This window comes from Haliotis cracherodii, unplaced genomic scaffold, assembly GCF_022045235.1.
Source record: "Haliotis cracherodii isolate W230 unplaced genomic scaffold, xgHalCrac1.p SCAF_10, whole genome shotgun sequence".
Lineage (NCBI taxonomy): Eukaryota > Metazoa > Mollusca > Gastropoda > Lepetellida > Haliotidae > Haliotis > Haliotis cracherodii.
In genome coordinates, this window is record NW_027266265.1 from 26,334,102 (window position 1) to 26,361,971 (window position 27,870).

A 27,870-nucleotide genomic window follows, 5' to 3' on the forward strand; every position below is an offset into this window, starting at 1 on the left:
TGGTGGGAAGCTTATAGTTGTTCAACATTTCTTCGAACACTTCATCTGTACAGTCAGATCTTCCCTGAAGCTAGCAGAAGTATGTATATGTATATAGGTTTGATTTTATGCACAGAATAATAGTGTATTCCATCTTTACTATTGTTAGGCAAGTTCTATATATTGAGATAGCAATCATATAGTGGTCATATGCACAGGGCCACGTATAGCCATACTATACTGACTGTACTGATTACATTTTTTAATGTAATCAGCACAGTCAGTATAGTATGGCTATACGTGGCCCTGTGGTCATATGAGTGGCCAATTTTTGAATAAATCTCAAAAACTTACTTTATCAGAGAAAATACTGAATGTTTGAATTTAAGTAGCGTGTGGATGTAGCCAACAACCAACACACTAGATTTAGTGTCAGCACAGCCCTATGCCAGTATAGTCATACCTCGAACCATTTACATGGGAAATATAAGGTATATATGTCATCAGAGACCATATAATAATATATTATATGATCTCTGATGTCATATGCTCCCTGGTATATATGTTACAGTCAATGTCTGTAATCAGGCAATATGTACATTGAATAAACATTTCACGCAATAGGTATATTGGCTGATAGACTCAGGCAATGTATATACTGCCTGAAAAATGAGACTGGATTTTAGATAGTTAAGTTGAAATGAATTAGACGCCCTAATTTAATCTCATCATTTTAATTTGGATCTATTTTGATCTTACAATGATTTGCCAATGGATAGATACATATATAGTTTGCCGATGTATATGTGCATATACATGCCACTTGCAACAGAATGACATGACATATATCAGCTTTACTCATCTTTCTGGGGCAGGGAGTTAACTGACTATAAAAGTATAAAAGAACTAACAAGTCTATGCATAGTCCAATCAAAGTTGCATAAAGAAATCGACATCCAGTTCATAAACTGCTGTGCAGATTTTGGTCGATTACAGAATTTGCAAAGCATGTGTACCGTCAATTGGCATCAACGGATATTTTGCAAATCTTTTCATCATGTGAAGGTGCTCACATGGTTTGATGCACTTTGCAAAGTAAGAACTGTTTTATCACAATATAGATTTTAATTATCGATCAGATTGTCTTGACTGGGCACCACCATTTGGGTTGATGCAAATGCAAGGATGAGAGGATGAATCTGATTGGTCAATAGGAGGGACATAGAAGGGACATAACTGGCAATAGGCACTGTTGGCGCTACAATTGAGTCCAGACATTCCAGTATAGTTCAGCAAGGATGGTAACTGGACTTTTAGTCGGCTTACTCCCTTGCCTCAGGAAGATGGCTCTGCTGGGATTGTGGGCAAACTGTGGGCAAACTTCTTCAAAACAATTTCCAAATCCTCATAATCTTAATAAGAATGGAGATTGCAAACACACAAGTCTATATCACTAATTAATACATATTGGCGCAGGGGAGGGGGGTAGACTGCTGGATAAAGCATTCGTTTGTCACGTCAAAGACCCGGGTTTGATTCCGTAAAACTATACTCAATCACTCACATATTGGCTCAGAGTAGGTTGTGATGGACCTCTTGTTTTTCAAGGTCACAACTAACCAACATGGCAGAAAAAGAAATTCTGGACATCTTCCAACTAGATACAGTTGAGGATGAGGGTAAGTGTAACAGTATGTGTGTTGGGGGTATCATTGTAGTGGACTACCGGTACAAATGTATGGAGGAAATTCAGATATTTTTCAGACTGAACGACAACTGAACTGTCAGTATTTTCCTCTGTGCTGACAGGTCTCACCTTTTGTGTTGAACATCACATTTAATCTTTAGTGTCAGGTCTGTATATAGTGTTAGGATGATTCAGTGGGATGACTTCAGTTGTTGTCATTCATAATTGAGAATGCTTTAACAATGGTATCATTGAGTGAGTGAGTTGAGTTTAACGCTGCTTTTAACAGTATTCCAGTTATATGACAGCATGTTAGCTTGATGTTGGAGGAAAGCCGGAGGTGAAGCAGGTATCAGACATTTACCCCTTTGGTGTCAGTCCCAGTCTTGCTTCTTCAGTCATCTCATGTAATGGTTGATAGAAGTGTTGTTTGATATCCTGAGACAAGGGTGAGATTCTGTATGTCTGTGCCATGATGGATGTGTTGTTTGATATCGTGAGACACAGGTGAGATTCTGTATGTCTGTGTCATGATGGAAGTGTTGTTTGATATCCTGAGACACAGGTGAGATTCTGTATGTCTGTGCCATGATGGATGTGTTGTTTGATATCGTGAGACACAGGTGAGATTCTGTATGTCTGTGTCATGATGGAAGTGTTGTTTGATATCGTGAGACACAAGTGATATTCTGTATGTCTGTGTCATGATGGACGTGTTGTTTGATATCCTGAGACCCAGGTGAGATTCTGTATGTCTGTGTCATGATGGACGTGTTGTTTGATATTCTGAGACCCAGGTGAGTTTCAGTATGTCTGTGCCATGATGGACGTGTTGTTTGATATCCTGAGACCCAGGTGAGATTCTGTATGTCTGTGTCATGATGGACGTGTTGTTTGATATCCTGAGACCCAGGTGAGATTCTGTATGTCTGTGTCATGATGGACGTGTTGTTTGATATCCTGAGACCCAGGTGAGATTCTGTATGTCTGTGTCATGAGCAGAGTCATCTGGTAAAAAGGTGGTCCATTTATAGTTGGTGTCTCTATCAGGTTGTTGTGACAAGCAGATTCACTGAAACCGATTTTTGCTTATCATCTGCAGCTGAATATTTGAATTTGTTTCCAGAGATTCTCCGACAGCTGTATGGGGAGGCTAGTGAAGGAGCATCACAAGAAGCGAGTCTTCAGGCTTGGCTGTCACTGCTACCTGGCAATATCTCTGCTATGATCCAGCTAGCACTACGTCAGGAGCGACCATTCCTTCCACCAGGTGTCACCCCAGAGATGATGGCAGAAACCAATGACACTCTACCATGCATGAACCATATTGAGATTCTCTATGTAGGAACTTGGATTTATTTTACAAAATGTTTCTTTATATCATTTTGGTCTTCAAAAACCCTTTTGTGTACTTGTAAAAGGTTAGACCAATTGGTTGTGTACCTGAATGAGTTTGTGTTATATAGTGTCATACAGCTCTGGCTTTTGTGCATCAATACACTTCTATCCTCTGTAACTAAGAGGCCTATGAAGATAAAACTTGGTAAGAATAATCCTAGTAATGGTGTTTCTTAAACAGCCTTACATTATTCAAAACAAATTTTGAATTTGTCAACATGGACACTACAGCATCCATGACAGATACAGAATATTTGTTTGTTTAGAGATGCATAGCGAAAGCAGCAGTAGCAGACATGGACACCATGGCAGCACTCATCTATGTGGTAGACCGAGCTGCATACAGGTTCGGGGCCTCCAGGGCCCTGCTGCAGGTCTTGGACATCCTCCTGCACAGAGCGCCCCACACGCCAGTGGCACCACAGGTCATCATCAGGAAGGCCCGGGTCATGAAAGACGATGGTGACCTTCATGGAGCTGTCCGAGTGCTGGACGCTGTCATAACAAGGGGTAGAGAGGATTTTCTCATACAATACAGGGTCATGACAGGCCCACTGTATCATCCACTGATTCTATAGAGATGATGTATTGGTCTCTGCTCTTGTTTCCAGACAGTGTGTGGGACTATAGAGATGATGTATTGGGCTCGGCTCTTGTTTCCAGGCAGTGTGTGGGTCTATAGAGATGATGTATTGGTCTCTGCTCTTGTTTCCAGACAGTGTGTGGGACTATAGAGATGATGTATTGGGCTCGGCTCTTGTTTCCAGGCAGTGTGTGGGACTATAGAGATGATGTATTGGGCTCTGCTCTTGTTTCCAGACAGTGTGTGGGACTATAGAGATGATGTATTGGGCTCTGCTCTTGTTTCCAGACAGTGTGTGGGACTAAAGAGATGATGTATTGGGCTCTGCTCTTGTTTCAAGACAGTGTGTGGGACTATAGAGATGATGTATTGGTCTCTGCTCTTGTTTCCAGACAGTGTGTGGGACTATAGAGATGATGTATTGGGCTCTGCTCTTGTTTCAAGACAGTGTGTGGGACTATAGAGAAGATGTATTGGGCTCTGCTCTTGTTTCCAGACAGTGTGTGGGTCTATAGAGATGATGTATTAGGCTCTGTTCTTGTTTCCAGACAGTGTATGGGACTATAGAGATGATGTTTGGGCTCTGTTCTTGTTTCCAGACAGTGTGTGGGACTATAGAGATGATGTATTGGGCTCTGCTCTTGTTTCCAGACAGTGTGTGGGACTATAGAGATGATGTATTGGGCTCGGCTCTTGTTTCCAGGCAGTGTGTGGGTCTATAGAGATGATGTATTGGTCTCTGCTCTTGTTTCCAGACAGTGTGTGGGACTATAGAGATGATGTATTGGGCTCGGCTCTTGTTTCCAGGCAGTGTGTGGGACTATAGAGATGATGTATTGGGCTCTGCTCTTGTTTCCAGACAGTGTGTGGGACTATAGAGATGATGTATTGGGCTCGGCTCTTGTTTCCAGACTGTGTGGGACTAAAGAGATGATGTATTGGGCTCTGCTCTTGTTTCAAGACAGTGTGTGGGACTATAGAGATGATGTATTGGTCTCTGCTCTTGTTTCCAGACAGTGTGTGGGACTATAGAGATGATGTATTGGGCTCTGCTCTTGTTTCCAGACAGTGTGTGGGACTATAGAGATGATGTATTGGGCTCTGCTCTTGTTTCCAGACAGTGTGTGGGACTATAGAGATGATGTATTGGGCTCTGCTCTTGTTTCCAGACAGTGTGTGGGACTATAGAGATGATGTATTGGGCTCTGCTCTTGTTTCCAGACAGTGTGTGGGACTACAGAGATGATGTATTGGGCTCTGCTCTTGTTTCCAGACAGTGTGTGGAACTATAGAGAAGATGTATTGGGCTCTGCTCTTGTTTCCAGACAGTGTGTGGGTCTATAGAGATGATGTATTAGGCTCTGTTCTTGTTTCCAGACAGTGTGTGGGACTATAGAGATGATGTTTGGGCTCTGTTCTTGTTTCCAGACAGTGTGTGGAACTATAGAGATGATGTATTGGGCTCGGCTCTTGTTTCCAGACAGTGTGTGGGACTATAGAGATGATGTATTGGGCTCTGCTCTTGTTTCCAGACTGTGTGTGGGTCTATAGAGATGATGTACTGGGCTCTGCTCTTGTTTCCAGACAGTGTGTGGGTCTATAGAGATGATGTATTGGGCTCTGTTCTTGTTTCCAGATGGGGCACGGGTGGCCCAGTCGTCTAAAGCGCGGCGATTCGCTGTGCAGAGTTGCGTCCCTTGGACACGCCAGAAACCTCTGATTGTCGGTTCGAATCCCGGTTCGCCCCGATTATGTTTCTAGGTTTGTCAGCACCATACCCGTGCTCGTGGGTTTCACCGAAGTGGTAAACGTCTGAGACCTGCATCACTTCGGGCTTTCCTCCCACATTAAGCTGACACGCCGTAATATAACTGGAATAATGTTAAAAGCGGCGATAAACCCAACTCACTCACTCACTCACTCTTGTTTCAAGACAGTGTGTGGGACTATAGAGATGATGTATTGGGCTCTGCTCTTGTTTCCAGACTGTGTGGGACTATAGAGATGATGTATTGGGCTCTGCTCTTGTTTCCAGACTGTGTGGGACTATAGAGATGATGTATTGGGCTCTGCTCTTATTACCATACTGTGTGGGACTATAGAGATGATGTATTGGGCTCTGCTCTTGTTTCCAGACTGTGTGGGACTATTGAGATGATGTATTGGGCTCTGCTCTTGTTTCCAGACTGTGTGGGACTATAGAGATGATGTATTGGGCTCTGCTCTTGTTTCCAGACTGTGTGGGACTATAGAGATGATGTATTGGGCTCTGCTCTTGTTTCCAGACTGTGTGGGACTATAGAGATGATGTTTGGGCTCTGTTCTTGTTTCCAGACAGTTTGTGGGACTATAGAGATGATGTATTAGGCTCTGTTCTTGTTTCCAGACAGTGTGTGGGACTATAGAGATGATGTATTGGGCTCTGCTCTTGTTTCCAGACTGTGTGTGGGACTATAGAGATGATGTATTGGGCTCTGCTCTTGTTTCCAGACTGTGTGGGACTATAGAGATGATGTATTGGGCTCTGCTCTTGTTTCTAGACAGTGTGTGGGACTATAGAGATGATGTATTGGGCTCTGCTCTTGTTTCCAGACTGTGTGTGGGTCTATAGAGATGATGTATTGGGCTCTGCTCTTGTTTCCAGACAGTGTGTGGGACTATAAAGATGATGACCAATACAACAATGTCAAGGCTGTTTGTGTGCAGATCAAGGGTCATATTCTTCACAATCTAGGTATGTTTGTCGTGTACTCTTAGATCAATTTTATATACAGTGAAACCTCTTCATACAGATGATACTATTCCAACCGGAATCATACAGATTACCAAATTGTCATTACATAATAATGTTCCTCTGGATATTCCTAAACATCCCAACTGGGTGTCTGCAAGGTGCCTGGTAGGGTTCCCCAAGGGTCTGGACTAACATGCTGTCACTGTGCAGCCAAACACTCTTCAGGAAAAGATCACACTAACACTTTTTGCCTAATGCAATAAATTTGTTTTATCTAAGTACTGTAAACAACAATAGAAAAGTAGTTTAACAATTGTTGGTTTATTGGTGACCTTGTAACATGATTTGTGATGTTTGTTGTTTGACACTAGCAATATGACAGTGAGGAGGCCTGTAAATAATCAGATTAACCTGTGATTGAGTTGATGTGGTTGTGGTATGAATGCACTCCACCAAGGCATTGAGCCTCTTGGAACAAGCATTGATTACCGGGGACAAATTCTACCCTGGAATCCCTGTAGGGCTGACTTATTAACAGCATCATATGTGGACTTTATTCCATGTACAATTTGGTATAACACTTCATTAAGGTCAAGTTTTTGTTTGATATATAGAATATTTACACAGTGTGTAATACAGCTGTATGTTTATTAGATGGGTGATCTCTTCACGGGCAAGTAATAAAAGCAAATACATGTAATACATGTGAACTGTTTTTGACGTATTAGTTAGACCACACATTTCTTTTTACTTGCTTTATAGATTTTTTATGGGATTTTTGTAAGTGGGAAAATAAATAAATGAAGCAATTAATTTTTTAAAAATTGTTCAGCTTCACTACAGGTCGACTGGTATAAAAACTTAAAATCAGTTTAATGAGGGAGGAGAGTCTGCAACGCAGCTGTTGCTTTAAGCAATGGAAACCTCACAAATCCAGATGTTGTGCATCTATGCCTCCTTTCAGTTTCAGAAACAACAACAAACTTTATTTTGACTCCCATGTTTAACATTTATCAACTTCAGGTGGTCCTTGTTTAGGAAATATGTTTTGGGGGCAATATGCTATCAGCTTATTGGCAGGATAAAAAAATAGAGAGCAAATTCTGAAACAAAATTTACAGTCGGCAGACCCATTAAAGCAAGTAATAACTTAAGTGTGGCCCAACAATTAGAAACAGTAACAAAGAAAGAATGGTTATTTAAAATAAGAAATATGATAATAGATATACCTTGTCATAGGACCCCTTATACATTTTCATATTTCAACCGTTTAGGAATGTGGAAAGACGCCATTGAGCCCTTGGTAGAATCGGTTGACTCTTTTAACAAGATCCATGATGACAAGGGAACATCATCTTCCCTTGGGCTTCTGACCAAATGCCTGAAGAAGCTTACGATAGCTGACTACAATGAAATGAAACAAAAGTACCCTACAATGTTCTCCCAGTCTCATCCCTGCTACGAGGCCTATGTCAAGGGAATGGATGCTGTCAAGTACATCGTAGACCTGGGACAGACACTCTATGTTGCCAAACACCAAGTAAGCAACATAGGCATGGTCCAGAGATAAATATATAGCCAATGTTAAGGCGATGAATGATGGAATGTGCATCATGGGGCCAGTAGGATCAAGTGCTTGCAGTTTTGTGGGGTACAAATTCAATTACATTTTAGTGTCATTTCAGTAGATCTCAATGAAAGCCTAATAGTTTGCATATTCTGGACTCAAACATTGAAGGTCAGTGATATATTGTCAGCCTTTATATAGCCTAAGTTCATATTTTTATTCCCCGCCACGAAGTAGAGCAGGGGAGATAGGAAGATCACTTGCACTTGAAAGTTTGCATGCTTATCTAGGCGATACTTGTCAAGAATGTGTTTGAAAATTGGTAGCGTAAATTATTTTTACATAGTTATGTCCCTTGATCCATGCTCTACAATTTACCCGGTAGTGCATAGTGTCTGCAGTGGGGACAAGTTTTCTCAGAAACTACTAAAGCTTATCAAAGAGATACTTACGAGGGGTGTTCATTAAAGATTTTCCCTGACCTACTTCCGATGGACCAAGTGGAATGAAACTTGGCATAGGTATTAGTCTTTCTCCACATAGGAACCACCAAGAGTTACATACTTCTCCTATCGTTTTATGCAACTATGGAGACCTCGCTTGTAAAAGCCCTCATTTTGCATCTCAAACCAGGACTTGACTTCAGAAATCAGTGTTTCATCATCGCTGTGAAACGTTTTCCCTTCAAAAATGACTTCATGGTTGGAAAGAGGTGGAAGTCAGATGGTGTAAGGTCAGGAGAGTAAGGAGGATGTGGAAGGATTTCATAGCCACAGGACTGCGCTTCTGTCTGGGCAACATGAGAGTTGTGTACTGGAGCATTGTCTTGCAGGAGACGGACACCCTTGGTCAGTGAACAGTTATACGTCTGTCTGCCAAAATGGCGGTCTCCACTTGATGGATAGTGTCCTCATCAATGGCTGAATGGGGGCGACCAGGAATGGCAGCTGTTTCCACAGATGTCCGACCACACTTGAACTGGCAATGCCAGTGTTTAACAACGTCATATGATGGGGCATCTTCCCCATAAGTTGCTTTCATTTCATCGAAAGTTTCTTTTGGTGTGCGACCTTTCAAATATAAAAACCTAATCACTGCTCGGTATTCTACTGGCTCCATTTTCACACCCTACTTGATCATAACACCTGTAAAAGTGGTAAGATTGATAGTTCGGTGCTGCAAATTCAGACATAACCCATAGATACATGTATCATTACACATGTGAAATTTCAACCAAATATGATAACCCTAAGTGGTTTAGGGGAAATCTTTAATGAACACCCCTTGTATCAAGACTGAGTTTGAGAATTGGTGCCATAAATTATCTTTTCCAGAGGCCTTTTGTGTGTATTAATTTCACATTTAATAATATTTTTCTGATGACATAAAGCAATCCTAGTGCCCATCTCTTCTTAAAGGGGCACTGATCTAACGCAATTCCCCGGACATGTTGTTGCCTTTGTTATTGTTTTTTTCCCCGTGAGTACCCGGATGATACGCAACGCAACTGAGCGTGACCAGAGACTGGGCTACCGTCTGTAAGGACAGCTAAATAAACTTGGAGGCTGGAGGCAATATTTGTTTTACGCATTTTTGCATAAACACTGATTGGTTAACTGTGATCTATAAAGATTTTGACAAAGGGAGCATGTTGATTAATTCCTTCAGCCTAAACAAACAGACAAAAAGAACGGCGGAGCTCATCGGATGTCGTCATTTGGAAATACCCCAGATGTTTATAGTTTAATACAAAAAAAAGTATCTATGCAGTGAAAGCATTTTCGGATTTTGGATTGCGTCGATAATACGATTACTACTCCCTTGTTGTCATCCATGTTTTCTGGTATAACCCTACACTTGTGTATTTGTCGTCATTCACTTGATGCTCAGTTAATGAATTTATTACAGGTACAATTAGTGGTTGCACCACTTAGATTACCTGACAAAGGTTCCCATTTGGCATTTATTGTGTCTGGGGTAATTATTCAATCTATATCCAGGTTTGAAGTGAGGTGAAATGTGTGTTATGTAATATGCACGTGGCAGACCAGCAAGAGGTGAATGATCAGTTGATTTACTTTTCTTTGTAAATCAACAGATCGTTCCTAGTCATCAAAGGATTAACAGTAAATATGTTGATTGATTAATCACTGTTATCTTGCACAGTGGATATGTCAAAAGTGAGTGTTTACATGTCTAGGTTTACTAAAACAAAGGGAATACACTCGTATCATGGCGTGAAGTGCCGATGTAAAAACAACATACTTTGTTCAAAGGGTTAACTGATAATACGTTGATTGATTGATCATTGTTATCTATCACTCAATGGATTTTTTAGGAACTGTGGACGTTATGAAAATAGTTGTCACGTGGGCTATCTCAGCCGACCCTTGAGACTTGACACCTGAAACAATCCAAGTGATCAGTTGAGAAACGAACACGGGTTATAATATCCCGAAACCATATATATTTTTAAAAATATTTGATTGTTACAGAGACACGTGACATCGAATAAGTTTCTTTGTACAGCTGCAGACTAGTGGGATATTGTTCCTTTGTGTGGATATTCACGGATACATTCCTCAAACAAGGAAGCTGCCTAAAATTTATACACATAAATTTGGTAGGTTGCAATTATGGTATTTGCATTTTGTTTTCCTTCATTTGAACCGATTCGTTCTTGTTTCTCTACGTTTTGGTTGGGAAATTCTTCAATGCGCGATAGAAGTTGTTTTCGTAGGTCTTTTCCTTTGTAAGCGTGTTTATATTACCGTCAATTTGTAAAATGTGATTCTCTCTCTCTCAAAAAGCAATGCTGAGGTGAAATACTTACTTTGTGTTGCAAGTCAAAATAGTGTAAATGAAAATCACAAAATTACCAAGCAAGTGACTTATCAAAACTTCGTCACCATTACCGATGCTACCCACAAAGATACCTACATTTTCTTATTATCTCGAAAACTGTATTTCATTTTGTTGATCAATGTGACCATACGCCCTTATTACTACCCATAAAAGTGACTGATGCCCTTACGAATTGCGCACCAGTGGTCGCGAACTAGTCTAGATTTCTGCTATACATCCGGGTACTCACTGGGAAAAAACAATAACAAAGGCAACAACCATGCGTAAGATCAGTGACCCTTTAAGGCTTTATAGGACTCTTTTTTCATCGTTTATATTCTCTACTGTATGAAAAAACAAACTTCTAATGTGCCGCATGGCGGGGATAGTGATAACGGTGTTTCTTTGTTTTGTTTAGTCTTATTTGTTGTCAGACTTCGTACACCCTATAGTAAGATGTAATACTCCAGCCATGCCGATGAGGTGTTGAGAAGGCACCACAGAAGACATCTCATCGATTTATAGTTGAGAGATCTTCTAAAGTGTCTGTGCCGTTAAAGTACACTGCTAGTTACAGGAAGACATTGTTATAAAAAATGGCTGCATTATTTCAGAACATTGTTTGATAATACCACTGAACATTAATGTTTCTGCCAAATACAACCTGCTGTTATGTTTCAGCTTGTTGCTGAGGAATCCTTGCTGATGTTTGCTCTTCAGCAGCCACCATCTTTGAGAGAGTTCCAGTGGTTCCAGACCATTGTGGCAGACATCAAGAAAACTCTCGCTACACATGAGACTGTCAGCAATCTCAAGAGTCTGGAAACATATTTTGAGTTTGTGAAAGCAATTTTCCTGATTCATTTGACCTTATACTTCTCTCCCTTTCCTCAAGACCGTTCATTATCCAAGTTCCTGGAGCAGGTCAGTATTGAGCTGTACCGCCATCTTTGTTCTTGTCAGACCAGACGTCAACTTGTGACAAACTTGGAACATACCAGGAACTCTGTGTCTTTCATGAATGCATCTCTTGGCATCCTGGGATTGCCCATGCTACAGGGCACTGATGGTGTCTCAGTGAATGTGGAAGTGTCATCACCAGCATCAGACGACTCCTCTGACAAAACACAAGGGAAAGCAGATACTGTTAAAGAGTCATCAAAAGCAGAACAGATGTCAGATAAAGCAGGTACAGTTCCTGCTGTGCAGAATCCTTTAGCACCTGCTTCCAGACAGAATCCTGGCACATTTCCAGGAGCTGTAAAGAGTCAGAACCCCAAAGCAACAGACCTATATTCAAGGAAGTATATAGGACTAACAGTAGATGCATCTTCATTCTCAACAACCTCAGGTTCTTCTAGTCAGTCTGGATCAGATGGGACTTCAAGCAAGGATCCAGAACTTGTGAATCTATCAGTCATCTCCGTTAGTGCCACTATGGAGAAATTTAACATTCTTGATTTAAATTCAGGCTCAGAAATTTTGGGTGCATTTAATGACAAGAATACTGCACCTGCTACCCTAATTTCTGGTCAGACTTCCCACAGAAACAAGACAACTTCTACCTCTGCTTCTTCAGATAAATCATTGACGGACAGTTCAGCCTCCAGGAAGTCCACTTCCTCCAGTTCAGGATCAGCTGGCCTGTCCTCCGCTTCTACTTCTTCCTCTAGAGTCTCCGGAGAGTCTGGGTTTAGTTTCTCCCCATCTCCCACCCAGCATAGCTCCAGTGAATCCTCCACCTCTTACGTGGACTTGTCAGCCACCACAGAAGAGTGGCATAATCTGACTGATGAGACGGGTGAGTTATCTCCCCTAGTGGATCTGAGTTCCTCCACAGTAAACAGCTCACTAGAGGGCCTTCACTTCGGCCACAGTGTTGAAACAAGGAGTGCTGAGGAGTACCTGGAGCATTGGGAGCCGCCCACAGTGGATGAGACTATCAAAGTAAACAGTGAGTGTATCATATAGTTTTTTACTGATCCTGCATTACTCCTTAATGCATTCACTACTTACCTTATGACAAAAGACGGGACAGCGTAGCGGTCCTGGGTGAATAAATAAAACTGTTGCTCGTAGTCCCATTTTTGTTGACTACTGCCGCTGTCCTGTGACCTTGATGACCTGAGGTCACCTCTTCACATCACTGCCTGTCACTCTACAGCATGGATGTGTATCAGTGGAGCTCTTGTTTTGGATTAATTTAGACCTTCAGTTTTCGTCTGCAATTCTAAAAGTGATGTGTGATGGGTGATGTATTTTTTTTTATATTACTCGCACCATGTTGTGCTGTTTGTTCACCGCCATTTTGAATTTTGTTACAATTGTTTGCATGTCAGGGTAGTCAATTTGTTTACAAATCTCAGCTACTTATGCTACTTAACATATTTATGTGTTCTTAAATACTACTAGCTTTGGCGTTACATTGAGTTGCGTATATACAAATTATTGAATACACTTTCAACTTGTTACAATATTTTTCCAGTCCCACTTCATCAAAAAGTCTATATTTGTGTAACTTATTCTTGCGTATTGTACTAAAACGTAGAAAACAATCTGCTAAAGATCCTCATCAACTTTGTCTGGCATGGATGCAAATTTGTGCATGAAACTCTAAATGTGTCTTTTGTGTAAATCTCTCTTCAACGAGTTTTTCAACTTATTGGCAGGTCACTCACAAACATATTTTGCAGCAATCCCGACGTTAGACTAGGAAGATGTCACAATCCCTGAATAGCAAGGGACATAGTTCAGTCGCGTAATATGTCGGCCATTACTGTCACTGCTGAAGTGCACGTTTCGCAGAAAACATCAAATCCAGAGGATTTTGTGAGTATCATAACTGACCCTATTTTTCAGCTGCCTGAGGCATCTAGATCTACTAGATCTGTGACATCTGCACCAGCGTCTCAAGATGCTTTGATGGGGGTAGCGCAAACCCAAGCCTGCTAACACCATTGAGCATTGCGTCTCAGATACCTAAAATGACATCAGCCCCAGGGCTATCAGTGTACAATGCTCCGCAGGCAACGCATGATCACCTTAGTACTTAGTGCTGTACCAACATATCCAGCGCAGCAGATGCATCAGGCATCACACCGTTACAGAACACTAATTGGATGCAAAAAGTTTTGCAGTCCATGTGGCAGCAGTCCATGACACAATTGTATCCTGCTCCCACGCCTATGCCTTTGTATCAGACGCCTTGTGCCAGTTTCATCTGTGGCAGAGGTAGCACTACACATCAGAGTAAAAGCCGTTCACCATCTAGCTCCCAGTCGTCCCAGTTGTCGTTACCCCCATAGGCGGGAGACTGAATCGATTTTGGAAGAACTGTAGCATCCTTGATTACGTTCTCAACATACTACGTCGCGGTTACCAACTAGAGGTAGAGGTACTTCCACCGTTGACCAAAGCTCCACTTCCTTGGTATTATCCAAGAAAGCAATATCTTCTATTAAAGGCCAGCATAGACATTCTGTTGGTAAAGAGAGCCGTAGAGATTGTACACACACCAGTGTTAACACCAGGTTTATATTCCCACATCTTCCTGGTAACCAAGAAGGACTCAGACAAGATGAGAATGATACACAATCTCTCTGTATTTGAACATTTCCTGAGAGTCTCGATCTGTGGAATGCCTACCTGATATACCGATCCATCCCTCAGACCGCAGGTGCCTCAGATTCCAGTTCAATGGGGTTCACTACCAGCGGGCAGTGCTCCCATTTACATGAGTATTGAAGCCTATGACTGAGTTTCTACACCCGAGGAACATTTGGTTCGAGTTGTACATAGACGACTGTCTCCTGTGTCATTAGTACGCCCCCGGAATTTCACCAGAAGCCTACTGTATCAACTGGGGTGGATAATCAACGAGGCGAAGTCAGAGTTAACTCCATCCTATTGACTCCAGTTCATAGGAGGCCTGTACCAAACAGACCAGGATGTCCTATCAGTTCCAAGGGACAGATGGCACAAGATTTTATGCCTCCTGTCACCTGCTCTTCATCAACCATGCACACTTTGGCAATGGCAAGTGTTGTTAGGGTTACTCACCTCAGCACAGGATCTAACCAGCAGAGGCCGATTACAATTACGCCCAATTCAACAACTCAAGGCCATCACTCTACTCTAGCTCAACTAAAGCCTTACCTCAATTGGTGGACAGTAGAGGACTGTAGAGTCTAAAGTCTTTGGAGGAGTCTCTTTATCTGAATTATCCCCGAATCTACACCTGTTCGTAGATGCCTCCCTTCAGGGCCAGACAGTCTCAGGGCTATGGTCTGGCGCTCATTGAAAGTGCACATAAACGGTTACAGGCCGGCAAAGCCACATTTCGAAAATAGATAGCCCAAATTGATGTGGCTCTCGCGGCAATGGTTATGGTTGCGTGATTGTATAATGTGGCTCTTGCGGCTATGCTGTCAAAACATGCTTTGTGATTCTAACAGGTTACCGTATATAACAAAACAAGTCTTGTTTTCTCATTTTTTATTCAACAAGGATAACATATTCATCAAAACTTTACATTGATGAATATGAATAGCATATGAATATCATAATGGATTTAATGTCATTACTGCATTACTGCAATATGTGCATCGATTGCCTTGTACTTCTTTTTTCGTGAAGGTTCTGACCACTGGTGAGAGAGTCTCAGGACTGCAACCTCTTTGAGTGACTGCTCTCGCTGAAATAGCTTCACTACCTCGTAGATGTTCGGGTGGCACTTCTTGGCAAGTTTCTTTATCTTGTTCTGCCACCCTTCCAGGTGATTGTTGGTACGGTGGCCTTGGTTTTCGAAATGGTTCCAAATCTCTGGCATGAAGGCCCCTCCTTGAACCCAACTGGTTGTCACATAGTCCATGAAGGCAGTCACTTTAGGGCCAGCAGGAGAGTCAGCAATGGCATCAAGCCACACATCATCCACTTTGTCACGAGGTACTAGAGGGAGGGCAGCAGCTCTTCTTACCAGCTTCTTCACCTCCTCATCTTCCTTATAGTCCATCACCAGACCTTCTTTCTGCACCCTCCTCCAGATACATTGGGTGAAGTGAAAGAAACACCCTCTAACTAATGTCCCAGGAAATACATCAGTCACGGCATTGTGAGCTGCACGTTCAAAGTCCAACTGAATTGTAAGTGGGTCAAACTCTAGACCTCCTCTACTAGCAAAATCGCATAGGTACTGAAACATGTTGACATAACACTCTTTTGTTCGATTGGACAACAAACAGTAAACTAATGGAAACATATGGCCAAACACCTCAGCATGTAAACAATAAATATGATCTAACAACTTGGGACAGGCATAAAATGTACCATCACAAAATACAATGTCTGCAGAACACAAACGTTCAATGTTCTTGTCTGTAGTGAAGATGAAGATGTCGTCACTAACATGGTGTAGGAACTGGTCACCTCCCTCAGTCTGGGAGTATTAAATTAGGAGTATAATTAAAATGTGGGACACTCATATACAGGTATCGGTAATCGGATTAATTACTTACCCGCTAGAATAGGTGAAATGCACTCAGCTGAAAATGTGGCTCTACCGGCAATAGCCATTTCTGAAATGTGGCTCTCCCGGCTAGACACCACATAAACAACTAGGAGTTGGAAGCATTGATTCTGGCCATATCACATTGGCAGAATCATCTACAGTTCGCCCAAATTGCAATATCCACAGACAAAAGCACTGTGGTGGAGTGTGTGTACAATGAGGGAACAACCCACTCCCACTCCCTGTTTCAACAGACATTCAGGTTTTTCCATCTAGTGGATCGTCTGCAACTCCCCGGATGTCAACATTCTGGCCGATGTTTTATCGCGTCCAGACAGGGTGGCCCCCACCAAGTCGAAACTTCACACAGAAGCATTCCAGTTACTGCTTCAGAAAATCGGGAAATCACACATTGACCTGTTTGCAACTTGCCAAAATTACCAACTCATGACGTATGTCTCCCCGTTACCGGATCCGCAGGCTTGGGCAGTAGACTTGTTCAGAATTCATTGGGAAGGGTTAAATGTGTAGGCCTTTCCGCCACCAGTCTTACTTCCCAGGGTAATGTAAAAGATTAAGGAGACAAGCAGCCTTGCTCTGACTTTGGTTGCACCCTGGTGGCTGTTGAGAGGGTGGTTCGTCAAGCTCAGAAATCTAGCAGAGGATGATCCACTACCCCTCCCACTGTGGTCCAACCTACTTATCCACCCTCACAGCAAATTGCCTCATCCAACAAAAGACAGGTTTCGTCTGCACACTTGGTTCATCTTAAAAAGGCGTTAAGTTCAAAGGGCTATTCGGCACGGGCAGCAAAAGCTCATCGTCTCTCTTCTAGAGGCCTATATGACAAGTGGGGATTGTTTGAAACTTTTTGCAAGGCAAAGAATCAAGACCCTACCACTGCATCACCACAATTCCTATCTGAATACCTCCTACATTTGCATAACCCAAAGACACTTGAAAGGTAGCATCATTACTACCTACTTAGTTGCACTTAACTCAGTATTGACCGTTCCAGAAAATTGCAAAATGACCAAGGTCCCGGAACTACAGGCCCTACTACGCTCATTCATGCTTGAGGATAAGAAGGCCAAGTTCCGCCCACATGCTTGGGACTTGAATGTGGTGCTTCGAGGTTTGCGAGGGCCCCCCTTCAAGTCCCTCTATGCATCCTCATTTTATTACCTCACCAAGAAAAGAGTGTTTCTCTTGGAATTAGCCATGCTAGTAAGGGTGAGCGAACTACATGCAATCGAAATCATCCGGGTTCGCTTTGAGCAGGGGACGGAGTGGTACATCTCGGATTGTGCTAGGAGTTTATTGCCAACTACCAGGCCAACCTGATCGTTCCTTCACCATCCCACCAATATCGACTATTGTGGGAAACGAAGATGAGGGTGAACTTCTACTATGCCTGGTGCGGGCACTGTGAATTTTCATCCGCCGTTTCAAGACTAGGCGTGGTTCGAGGAAGCAGTTATTTATACCCGTTTCTCCTACATCCACGACCTATGGTTACGCGCAGTCATCCTTTAGGCTTATTCGATTGCCAATCTGGATCCGCCAAGAACGAATAATCCTCAGGGTGCTTGCCTCTACCATGGCTTTACACAGCAGTTGTTGTAAAAAAAAGGTTCTGGAGGTCTGACACATTTTTCGCCAGTCATTATCTTCGCGATGTGACTCTTGAGGAGGACAAAGGTATACAAAGTTTTGGGCCACTGGTTGTTGCCCAGCAGGTTACCAAACCCTGAAGCACCTCCAAACTGTCTGATACAGATGCATTATGCAGGATAAGTAAAAAATTTAGTAAAATCTAAATATTTTTTACATTTGTATACTTATCCTGCATTACTACATTTAAGGCCTACCTGTCGCAGACTTGCCTCCCCAGTTTGGCTTCAGAAACCTAAAAAGTATGTTTTTCTATAAGCTTGGGTGACAGGTAGTTTTATTTCTTCACCCAGGACCATCATCGTTAAGCTGTCTCGTCTTTTGTCGCAAGGTAAGCAGTGAATGCATTATGGAGTAATGCAGGATAAGTATACAATTGTAAAAAATATTTAGATATTACTAATATCATATTCGGTGTAATAAGCGCCCAGGGTGCTCTCAAAATTAGAAATAGGGTGCTCTTATTAGAATGCTATTTTGGTGAATTTTGTTTGTTTGTGGTTTATGCTGACAGCCTGAAATTGTTTGTATACGACACATATATTTTTCCAGAATTTAATTGCCCATAAGGGTGCATATAACACAACTGTCGTATTATACACAAATAAATAAGTCTTGTGTACATTGATCAATCAGAACGGGTGCTAATTGGGATTGTTCACTAGCCAATATATTAACAAATATCGTCGTGGGCGCTTATTAGAGCGGAGCGCTTATTACGTCGAATACGGTGTGCTTCTATTGCCAGTACTACTGGCATGCACTGATAACAACTGACAACACATTAATTACAAACTAAAACACGATATTTGGATGTCTTATTGGCCTTCTGTCTGATTGTAGTACCCTGTAGTGTATGTGTAAGATGCAAATTGTCTTTTATTTTATTATTATTAAGTTACATTTGTCCTTGTATAACAACCAGTGCAGCTTGTCTGGTGTTTGTATTAGGAGATATGAGTGAGCTGTGACTTCTGGTCCACCTGTGATCTGACTGCATGATTCTCAAGTGACCAGCTGGCCATGCTGTACTGACAATACTAACAATTGATGTGCATCTTCCCTGACAGAGGCCCTGTTGCTGACCTACAACCCTGTGACAGGGGACTGGCTGTCTCAGAGTACACTCGTACACAGGGGACAGGAACTGGACCTTGGAGGCAACAGGAAGGGCAACTGTCGAGAGGTGTTCGAGGTCTACTTCCTCCATCAGGACGAACCACTGGGCAGGTAGGACACACCACTGGGGGCAGGTAGGACACACTACTGGAGGCAGGTAGGACACACCACTGGGCAGGTAGGACACACCACTGGGCAGGTAGGACACACTACTGGGCAGGTAGGACACACCACTGGGGGCAGGTAGGACACATCACTGGAGGCAGGTAGGACACATCACTGGGCAGGTAGGACACATCACTGGGCAGGTAGGACACACTACTGGGCAGGTAGGACACACTACTTGGCAGGTAGGACACACTACTTGGCAGGTAGGACACACCACTGGGGGCAGGTAGGACACATCACTGGAGGCAGGTAGGACACATCACTGGGCAGGTAGGACACATCACTGGGCAGGTAGGACACACTACTGGGCAGGTAGGACACACTACTTGGCAGGTAGGACACACTACTTGGCAGGTAGGACACACCACTGGGGGCAGGTAGGACACATCACTGGAGGCAGGTAGGACACATCACTGGGGGCAGGTAGGACACATCACTGGGCAGGTAGGACACATCACTGGGGGCAGGTAGGACACATCACTGGGGGCAGGTAGGACACATCACTGGAGGCAGGTAGGACACATCACTGGGGGCAGGTAGGACACATCATTGGAGGCAGGTAGGACACATCACTGGGGGCAGGTAGGACACATCACTGGAGGCAGGTAGGACACATCACTGGGGGCAGGTAGGACACATCACTGGGCAGGTAGGACACATCACTGGAGGCAGGTAGGACACATCACTGGGGGCAGGTAGGACACATCACTGGGCAGGTAGGACACACTACTGGGGGCAGGTAGGACACACTACTGGGGGCAGGTAGGACACACTACTGGGGGCAGGTAGGACACACTACTGGGGGCAGGTAGGACACATCACTGGGCAGGTAGGACACACTACTGGGGGCAGGTAGGACACACCACTGGGGGCAGGTAGGACACACTACTTGGCAGGTAGGACACACTACTGGGGGCGTGTAGGACACATCACTGGGGGCAGGTAGGACACATCACTGGGGGCAGGTAGGACACATCACTGGGGGCAGGTAGGACACATCACTGGGGGCATGTAGGACACACTACTGGGGGCGTGTAGGACACATCACTGGGGGCAGGTAGGACACACTACTGGGGGCGTGTAGGACACACTACTTGGCAGGTAGGACACACTACTGGGCGTGTAGGACACACTACTAGGCAGGTAGGACACACTACTGGGGGCAGGTAGGACACACTACTGGGGGCAGGTAGGACACACTACTGGGGGCAGGTAGGACACACTACTGGGGGCAGGTAGGACACACTACTGGGGGCAGGTAGGACACACTACTAGGCAGGTAGGACACACTACTGGGGGCAGGTAGGACACACTACTGGGGGCAGGTAGGACATACTACTGGGGGCAGGTAGGACACACTACTGGGGGCAGGTAGGACATACTACTGGGGGCAGGTAGGACACACTACTGGGCGTGTAGGACACACTACTAGGCAGGTAGGACACACTACTGGGGGCAGGTAGGACACACTACTGGGGGCAGGTAGGACACACTACTAGGCAGGTATGACACACTACTGGGGGCAGGTAGGACACACTACTGGGGGCAGGTAGGACACACTTCTTGGCAGGTAGGACACACTACTGGGCAGGTAGGACACACTACTGGGGGCAGGTAGGACACACTACTGGAGGCAGGTAGGACACACTACTGGGGGCAGGTAGGACACACTACTGGGGGCAGGTAGGACACACTACTGGGGGCAGGTAGGACACACCACTGGGGGCAGGTAGGACACACTACTGGGCAGGTAGGACACACTACTGGGCAGGTAGGACACACCACTGGGGGCAGGTAGGACACACTACTGGGGGCAGGTAGGACACACCACTGGGGGCAGGTAGGACACACCACTGGGCAGGTAGGACACACCACTGGGGGCAGGTAGGACACACTACTGGGCAGGTAGGACACACCACTGGGGGCAGGTAGGACACACTACTGGGGGCAGGTAGGACACACCACTGGGGGCAGGTAGGACACACTACTAGGGGCAGGTAGGACACACCACTGGGCAGGTAGGACACACCACTGGGGGCAGGTAGGACACACCACTGGGCAGGTAGGACACACCACTGGGCAGGTAGGACACACTACTGGGGGCAGGTAGGACACACCACTGGGCAGGTAGGACACACCACTGGGCAGGTAGGACACACTACTGGGGGCAGGTAGGACACACTACTGGGGGCAGGTAGGACACACCACTGGGGGCAGGTAGGACACACCACTGGGGGCGGGTAGGACACACTACTGGGCGGGTAGGACACACTACTGGGCGGGTAGGACACAACACTGGAGGCAGGTAGGACACATCAATGGAGGCAGGTAGGACACACTATTGGGCAGGTAGGACACATCATTGGAGGCAGGTAGGACACATCACTGGAGGCAGGTAGGACACATCACTGGAGGCAGGTAGGACACATCACTGGAGGCAGGTAGGACACACTACTGGGCAGGTAGGGCACATCACTGAGGGCAGGTAGGACACATCACTGGAGGCAGGTAGGACACACCACTGGGCATGTGTAGGATGAACTTGTGTGAATCTTAGATAAGGACCGTACATTTTATAAGGGACATTTTCTGGCTGTCAGACTACAGGTATGTGTCAATCTTCAGGTGTATGTGTGCAACTACAGGTGTATGTGTCTAATTACAGGTATGTGTGCAAGCGGTACTGGCAGCAGCGCCCAGCCCGGTACTACCAGCAGGACGTGGTGTGTCAGATGATGGCCGGCTACTACGTGACCAGGTTCAACCAGGCCCTCCACAACCACCACAGCAACATCCAGGTGAGCTACAGCACAACATGGGGCACCAAGTGATGTTGGTGATAAGACTTCTACAACTCTTAGCCCGGTTCAGCTGGGTGCATAATTTGTGTACTTACAAGTTACCATAAAGTTTATCTTATCATGCCATATTTTTCTGTTTATATAAATTTGAGGGTAAAATGAGTGACTGCATTGTTTCTGCATTGTAACTGAAGACAGAGTCAGCTGTATAAACAATCACTTCTGGATAATGACCTGAAAAGTCCTATCATGATAAATTCCTTTTTAAATTTATTTCCACCCAAATAAAGAACATGTTTGGATTGATTTGAAATACTAAAGTGGTGTTGGGTCCAGATGCAGTTCCTGCCGGCTGCCCATCTTCAGCTCCTGACGCCGGATGGGCTACTGGAGGACTGGGTGAACGTGGAGCCGTACCTCCACGGCGACTTCATCAAGCTCACCAACAACCTGGCGTTCTCTAGGAAGGGGCATCACGGAGAGGAGCTGGCCACGGCCTTGACCCACTTCTCCTACTGTGAGTCCCAGGGAGTGTTGATGATTGTGGACATCCAGGGCTGGTTCCCTAGGGAAGGGAGCGGCATCATCTACCTCACTGACCCCCAGTTCCACACAAAGGGGGTGCGCAGGTTTAGTCCTGCAGACAAGCAGGATGAAGGAATGACCCTGTTTTGGTCCAAGGTGCACCCTGAGTGTAACAGTATCTGTTCAAGTCTCGGACTCACCAGACCACTGCAGTAGATGACTTACTCTGGGCAACGTGAAGGAGGAAACATCTTCAATAGTGAAAAATTTCAAAATTTAACTTTTCTACTGGACAAATGAATGTTTATTTCTTCGTAAACAATCTGTCCCTGGCCTGGGCAGTTCCATACATCAGTAAGATATGATGTGAAGATGTCCGTGTACATTGATCCATATATGCAAGTTCAGAGTAACATTGTCTTCATAGGCCCATGTATTTTCTAAATACTAGTTGACAAATATTTCATCTACACACTTAGTTGCTTTACATTTGTTCATCAGTGCAAAGTATCCTATGTACATAAAATAACTTCAAATGCAACCAGCTACATCTGTTGAAGTGCGACATTGATGCTGTTATCATTGTTTTGTGTTGAATGTCATCCCAGCTCTCTGCAATGACACCTGGTCCCTACTGAACATGTATGACGCATGTGTACTACAGTAAAGGTTCCTAATGAGCATGTATGTCGAGTGTGTCTACAGTAAAGGCCCCTACTGAGCATGTATGACGCGTGTGTACTACAGTAAAGGTTCCTAGTAAGCATGTATGTCGAGTGTGTCTACAGTAAAGGCCCCTAATGAGCATGTATGATGCGTGTGTACTACAGTAAAGGCCCCTACTGAGCATGTATGACAAGTGTGTACTACAGTAAAGGTCACTACTGAGCATGTATGACGACCAGCATGTCCCTGTCACCATCTACCATATTGGATTGAGTGACCACATCACAGTCAATACTACAGCTACCACTATGTACTGGTTTGCCTGTTTGCAGGATGAACACAGTGCAGGAAATTAGTCTCACTATGAAAACTCATGGTGATAGCCCAGCCGTATATTATTTTTTCCTTATGAAATTGTCCTGTATCGTATTTCATGATAAAAAACAAACATTAATTATTTATTTGTACAATGATATTTATTGAGATCAACCTACTGCTGAAAACTACAGTCAGCCTAGTGTAGCTATATAAATCTCATTTTGTTTGCAATTTCAACTCATTTCTAATATCCATGGTAACGGTCCTCTGCGCTAGAAAAATACCACTTTATACATGTACAATGTTCATAAAACTCCAGTTCCAAATATACAGGTGTCCATGCCAACAGGTGAGTATTAGAGATTTAGAATCTTGTAACAACAGTGCCATTATTCCATGCATAGGAATTATCCATGGGCTGAGGGCTGAGATGAGAGGTGTGCAATGGCAGGAACTTTATAAAACCAACAACACTGATGTCAGATGAAATGCAGTCAACAATGAAGTAATCAATAAATATTGTATGTTGATGAGAGCAATTTTCAAAAGCATGACTTAGATGACGAGTGAGCCCCCTCTTCCCGACCCTCATTATGAGCTTGCCCAATGATGACTGTGAACCAGGTCCCTCAGGTGTAGCAACATACAAACTGCTGTCTTACATCTCAACAGCACAGATGTCTCAAAATATGATGGCTCAATGAAATGATTCTCCATGACAGTTTCAAAGATACAGTAGTTTTCAAAAATACTTTGTTCACTGAAAATGACTATTTCAAGGATTTGTTGCACAAAAATATTTGCTTGAAAGAGTAATTTGAGTTTGAGGACTACATGAATTGGATTTAACACTGCTTTGAACAGTATTCCAGTCATGTCAGCTTAATGTGGGAGGAAAGCCCTAACTGATGCAGGCCCCAAGATATTTGCCACTTTGGTGAAACCCACAGGCATGTCGACTTGTGAACAGATACATCACTATTGTTTGGGAAGAACACTGAAGCATGGTGCAGGTAATCCCATAGAGACTAAACCAGGAATAGCTTGTAGTGATGTGTGCTCAGCTACATGTGAAGATGGGTGAACCATCAGTTGACTGATCCCCCTCAACATAAAAAACACACAGGGCAGCTGCTGAAACATCACATGTCAGAGTAGTGTGTGAGTGAGTTGGGTTTACGCCTCTTTTAACAGTATTCCAGTTATATTGCAGTGTGTCAGCTTAATGTGGGAGGAAAGCCCAAAGAGATGCAGGTCTCAGACGTTTACCACTTCGGTAAAACCCACGAGCACTGGTATTGTGCTGACAAACCTAGAGACATAATCGGGGCGAACCGGGATTCACACCCACAATCATAGGTTTCTGGCATGCCCAAGGGACGCAACTCTGCACAGCGCCTTAGATGACAGGGTCACCCGTGCCCCCACATGTCAGGGTAGAGTATTGTGCTGCTTAATGTAACTGTTAAAATACCTAGGTATTCCAAGTACACTGATGAGCGGCACCTGATACAGTGTTTCATGTTTGAGCATTTGGCTTCATCCAGGACTGACAAATCAGGATTTGTCCTAGGCTCAATTATAATGCCGGCATGTTAATGTTTCTCTATAAATTTGTATGACATAAATTACACGTAGCATTTTTTCTGCTTATTTAACACATGGTAATATAGATGAGCTAAATTACTTTCAAAATAGTTTCCTCAATAAACAATTATGAAAGTGCAATATAAAATCTATCACTGTACCTTGTATCAGATATTCATTCTGTGTGGCCTCTGTTGGCAGAGATCAACCCTGCTTTCACATAAATATGTGAAATTCTGAGAATATTTAACAAATACATTGTTTTATACACAATATGCAACACAAATTTGTTCCATACAAATATTTGCTATTGTTTGTTCAATGTGCTTTGGCAGCCATGTAAAGTCAAAGTGACATAGTTTTCTAGATATGGGAAGGCACCTTGGTTTAAACAAATGCCACAAAACACACTGGAAGCTCATTATAAACAATAGGTTTTGCCAAAAGTGTGCTCATAATTTCTATCATTCATTGATTCAAAGTATGAACTTTTTGCAGATATTAAGAACCCCTCTTGAAATTCCCATATTAAAATACCTTGCGTTTCTGCACCACTTTTGACACTTCCCTAAGCACAAAAGCAGCTCAAAACAAGAGCTTGTCATATAAATTGAAACAAATGTTTGATTCCTTGTATAAGGCCATGACAAGTTTTAAAAATAAATGTTCATCATGAGTCACCTAAGAAAAAGCCAGGCAAAATATTTAGTGAACAATCTTATTTTTCTCAGTTAAAAATGAATGTCAACATTGTCCCCATTCTATTAGAAGAGGCACTCCCCTTGCCTAAACTAGGCCAACAAGGGTTCTGCCCATAAGAAACAAAACCCAAGCCTGGTATCTTGGTCCATATCAGCTCTCTCAGTTTTATGAAGACATAGAATGACTGTGTACAGTGAGAATACCAGATGTTGAATTTGTATAAATCAAAGCTCCATAGATTCTGACTATTGCTAAATACATTGTTTTCAAATGAAATTTGTGTGGTTCCACTAGTATCGGCTTAAACATAAGATTAGAGCACTCAGAGGAAAACAGAAATGGCTCTACAATTATACAATTCTAACAGAGATATTATTTTAAAGAGTTCAATAGATAAATTATATGCTACATGAAAAGCTACAGTGAAAGTACAAAATGGAGACCAAGGCGAACAATAAAATCTTGTAATTAATTGAAAGAAAAAAGAAATGGACCAACCAAACAAGAAGAAATAAACAAAAGCACAAACAAAAGGCTATTCCAACCACACATATTGCTGGTACACATTTACAGGAAAATGCAACTATATATTGAGGTAGCAAGGGTGCCCCAAAACATGGCTCACCTATACACTGGGCAAAATATACACAGGATGTCAGTGTTTTTTCTCTCTTAAATATTAACGAGATATTGCATCAGCGTCACAAACGATACGTATATGATATATAGTTTGCATTGACTGTACAATAATGTCACTATGATACACAAAGATCTGTCATAGAAGACCAAATATAAAATGACGGAAGAATTGACATACATTTCAGAATGCCATAATGATCTACACAGATATACAAAACATACAGTTCATCACCAAGGACATTTGATCTTCAGCCAGTCAGTAGCCACAGTCACATGACCTGACTACAACAAGACAAGCCGTAAGTTCTCAATCTGAACACTGCAGCTTGCAGCCATTTTGATGTCACTTTGCGACGTGTTTTGGTAGGCTATGTTCACATATAATAAAGCTTTTTGCTTTCCCCTCTCTTGGTATTACCAGCACACACTTGTCCATACCTACTCATTAAAGTCTAAAAATTGCTTCACTTTAAAAGAACTGGCTTATTGGTTTCCTCAAACTCTTTGGCAAAATAAGAAACACCAATATTACCAGGGGCCTGATCCACGAAGTGTTGTACTGCTACAACATTCATAAACCTAGGATAAAGTATTAGTTACGATAGGTCGTAGCTACGAAAGCTTTGTGGATCGGGACTCAGAAGCATCAAGATGAGTGTGTGTTGTTTATGGAGACCCACCAACTGACAACTTGACCTACACACATATACATACATGCATGTCTACACACGCCCATACAGGTCTCCATACCTTGTTTGATTCAATACTATTTTGTCAGAGAAGAGAGCTCCTTTTAGAAACGTGCCTACAATAGTATGTTACTGCTCGACACTCCACATAATGTAAATATTTATATTGATACACTGGTTAAAATTATTACAGTGAGTTTTAAGTTACATAATATATAAGTGGGAGTGAATCTTCAGGCTGTGACAAGAAGTTGCATTGCACAGCACTTCGATCACATCTGTACGTCCAACACAACATGCAAAGCTGTAACGGGATCAACCCTTTCTGTCTTTGGTCTGTTTTTTCTTCCTCTTTACCCATTTCTTCACACCTTGGACCCTTCCTTGTCTTGTGTGGAAGAGTCCACAAAAGGGTGGGAGGTGTTATTTTGAAAGCACCAAGATCTTACTGATGTCACAGTGTCATACCTGTGGGCAAAAACAGACATTAAATGATGGCAGTGGTTAGCATGAGCTGATAAACTGAGACAGTTTGTCCTGTGTGTTAATGGTAAGAACCCTTTTTAGGCTTTGACAATTTTTCATTCCTCAAATGTGTATTCTGATTACAATTAGTAGATAATGTTTGTCTAACAATTCATTTAATCAAAATAAATCTTCAGACAGGGTCAAAACAGTTATTTA

General features: G+C 43.2%; 2 protein-coding genes across 5 annotated transcripts in view; one reads left to right on the plus strand and one right to left on the minus strand.

Annotated features, from left to right (window-relative positions):
• On the plus strand, positions 1 to 24,351 carry LOC139454214 (alpha-protein kinase 1-like). 2 transcript variants are annotated; one of them, XM_071235790.1, is made up of 10 exons: positions 1 to 79; positions 1,588 to 1,658; positions 2,793 to 3,007; positions 3,331 to 3,574; positions 6,292 to 6,381; positions 7,656 to 7,921; positions 11,474 to 12,746; positions 19,043 to 19,202; positions 21,925 to 22,057; positions 22,397 to 24,351. In XM_071235790.1, the coding sequence occupies exons 2-10, from the start codon at positions 1,604 to 1,606 to the stop codon at positions 22,799 to 22,801; spliced, it is 2,841 nt and encodes a 946-aa protein (XP_071091891.1). In that variant the 5' UTR covers positions 1 to 79; positions 1,588 to 1,603; the 3' UTR covers positions 22,802 to 24,351. The 2 variants fall into 2 exon arrangements, with proteins under 2 accessions (XP_071091891.1, XP_071091892.1); XM_071235791.1 differs by having other exon boundaries at positions 22,403 to 24,351.
• Positions 23,664 to 27,870, minus strand: part of LOC139454213 (puratrophin-1-like) — a 255,215-nt gene continuing 251,008 nt past the window's right edge. For all 3 annotated transcript variants that reach the window (XM_071235788.1, XM_071235787.1, XM_071235789.1), the window contains exon 24: positions 23,664 to 27,654. In XM_071235788.1, coding sequence (XP_071091889.1) covers positions 27,649 to 27,654 — 6 coding nt within the window. In that variant the 3' untranslated portion in view covers positions 23,664 to 27,648. The remainder of the gene's footprint in view (positions 27,655 to 27,870) is intronic.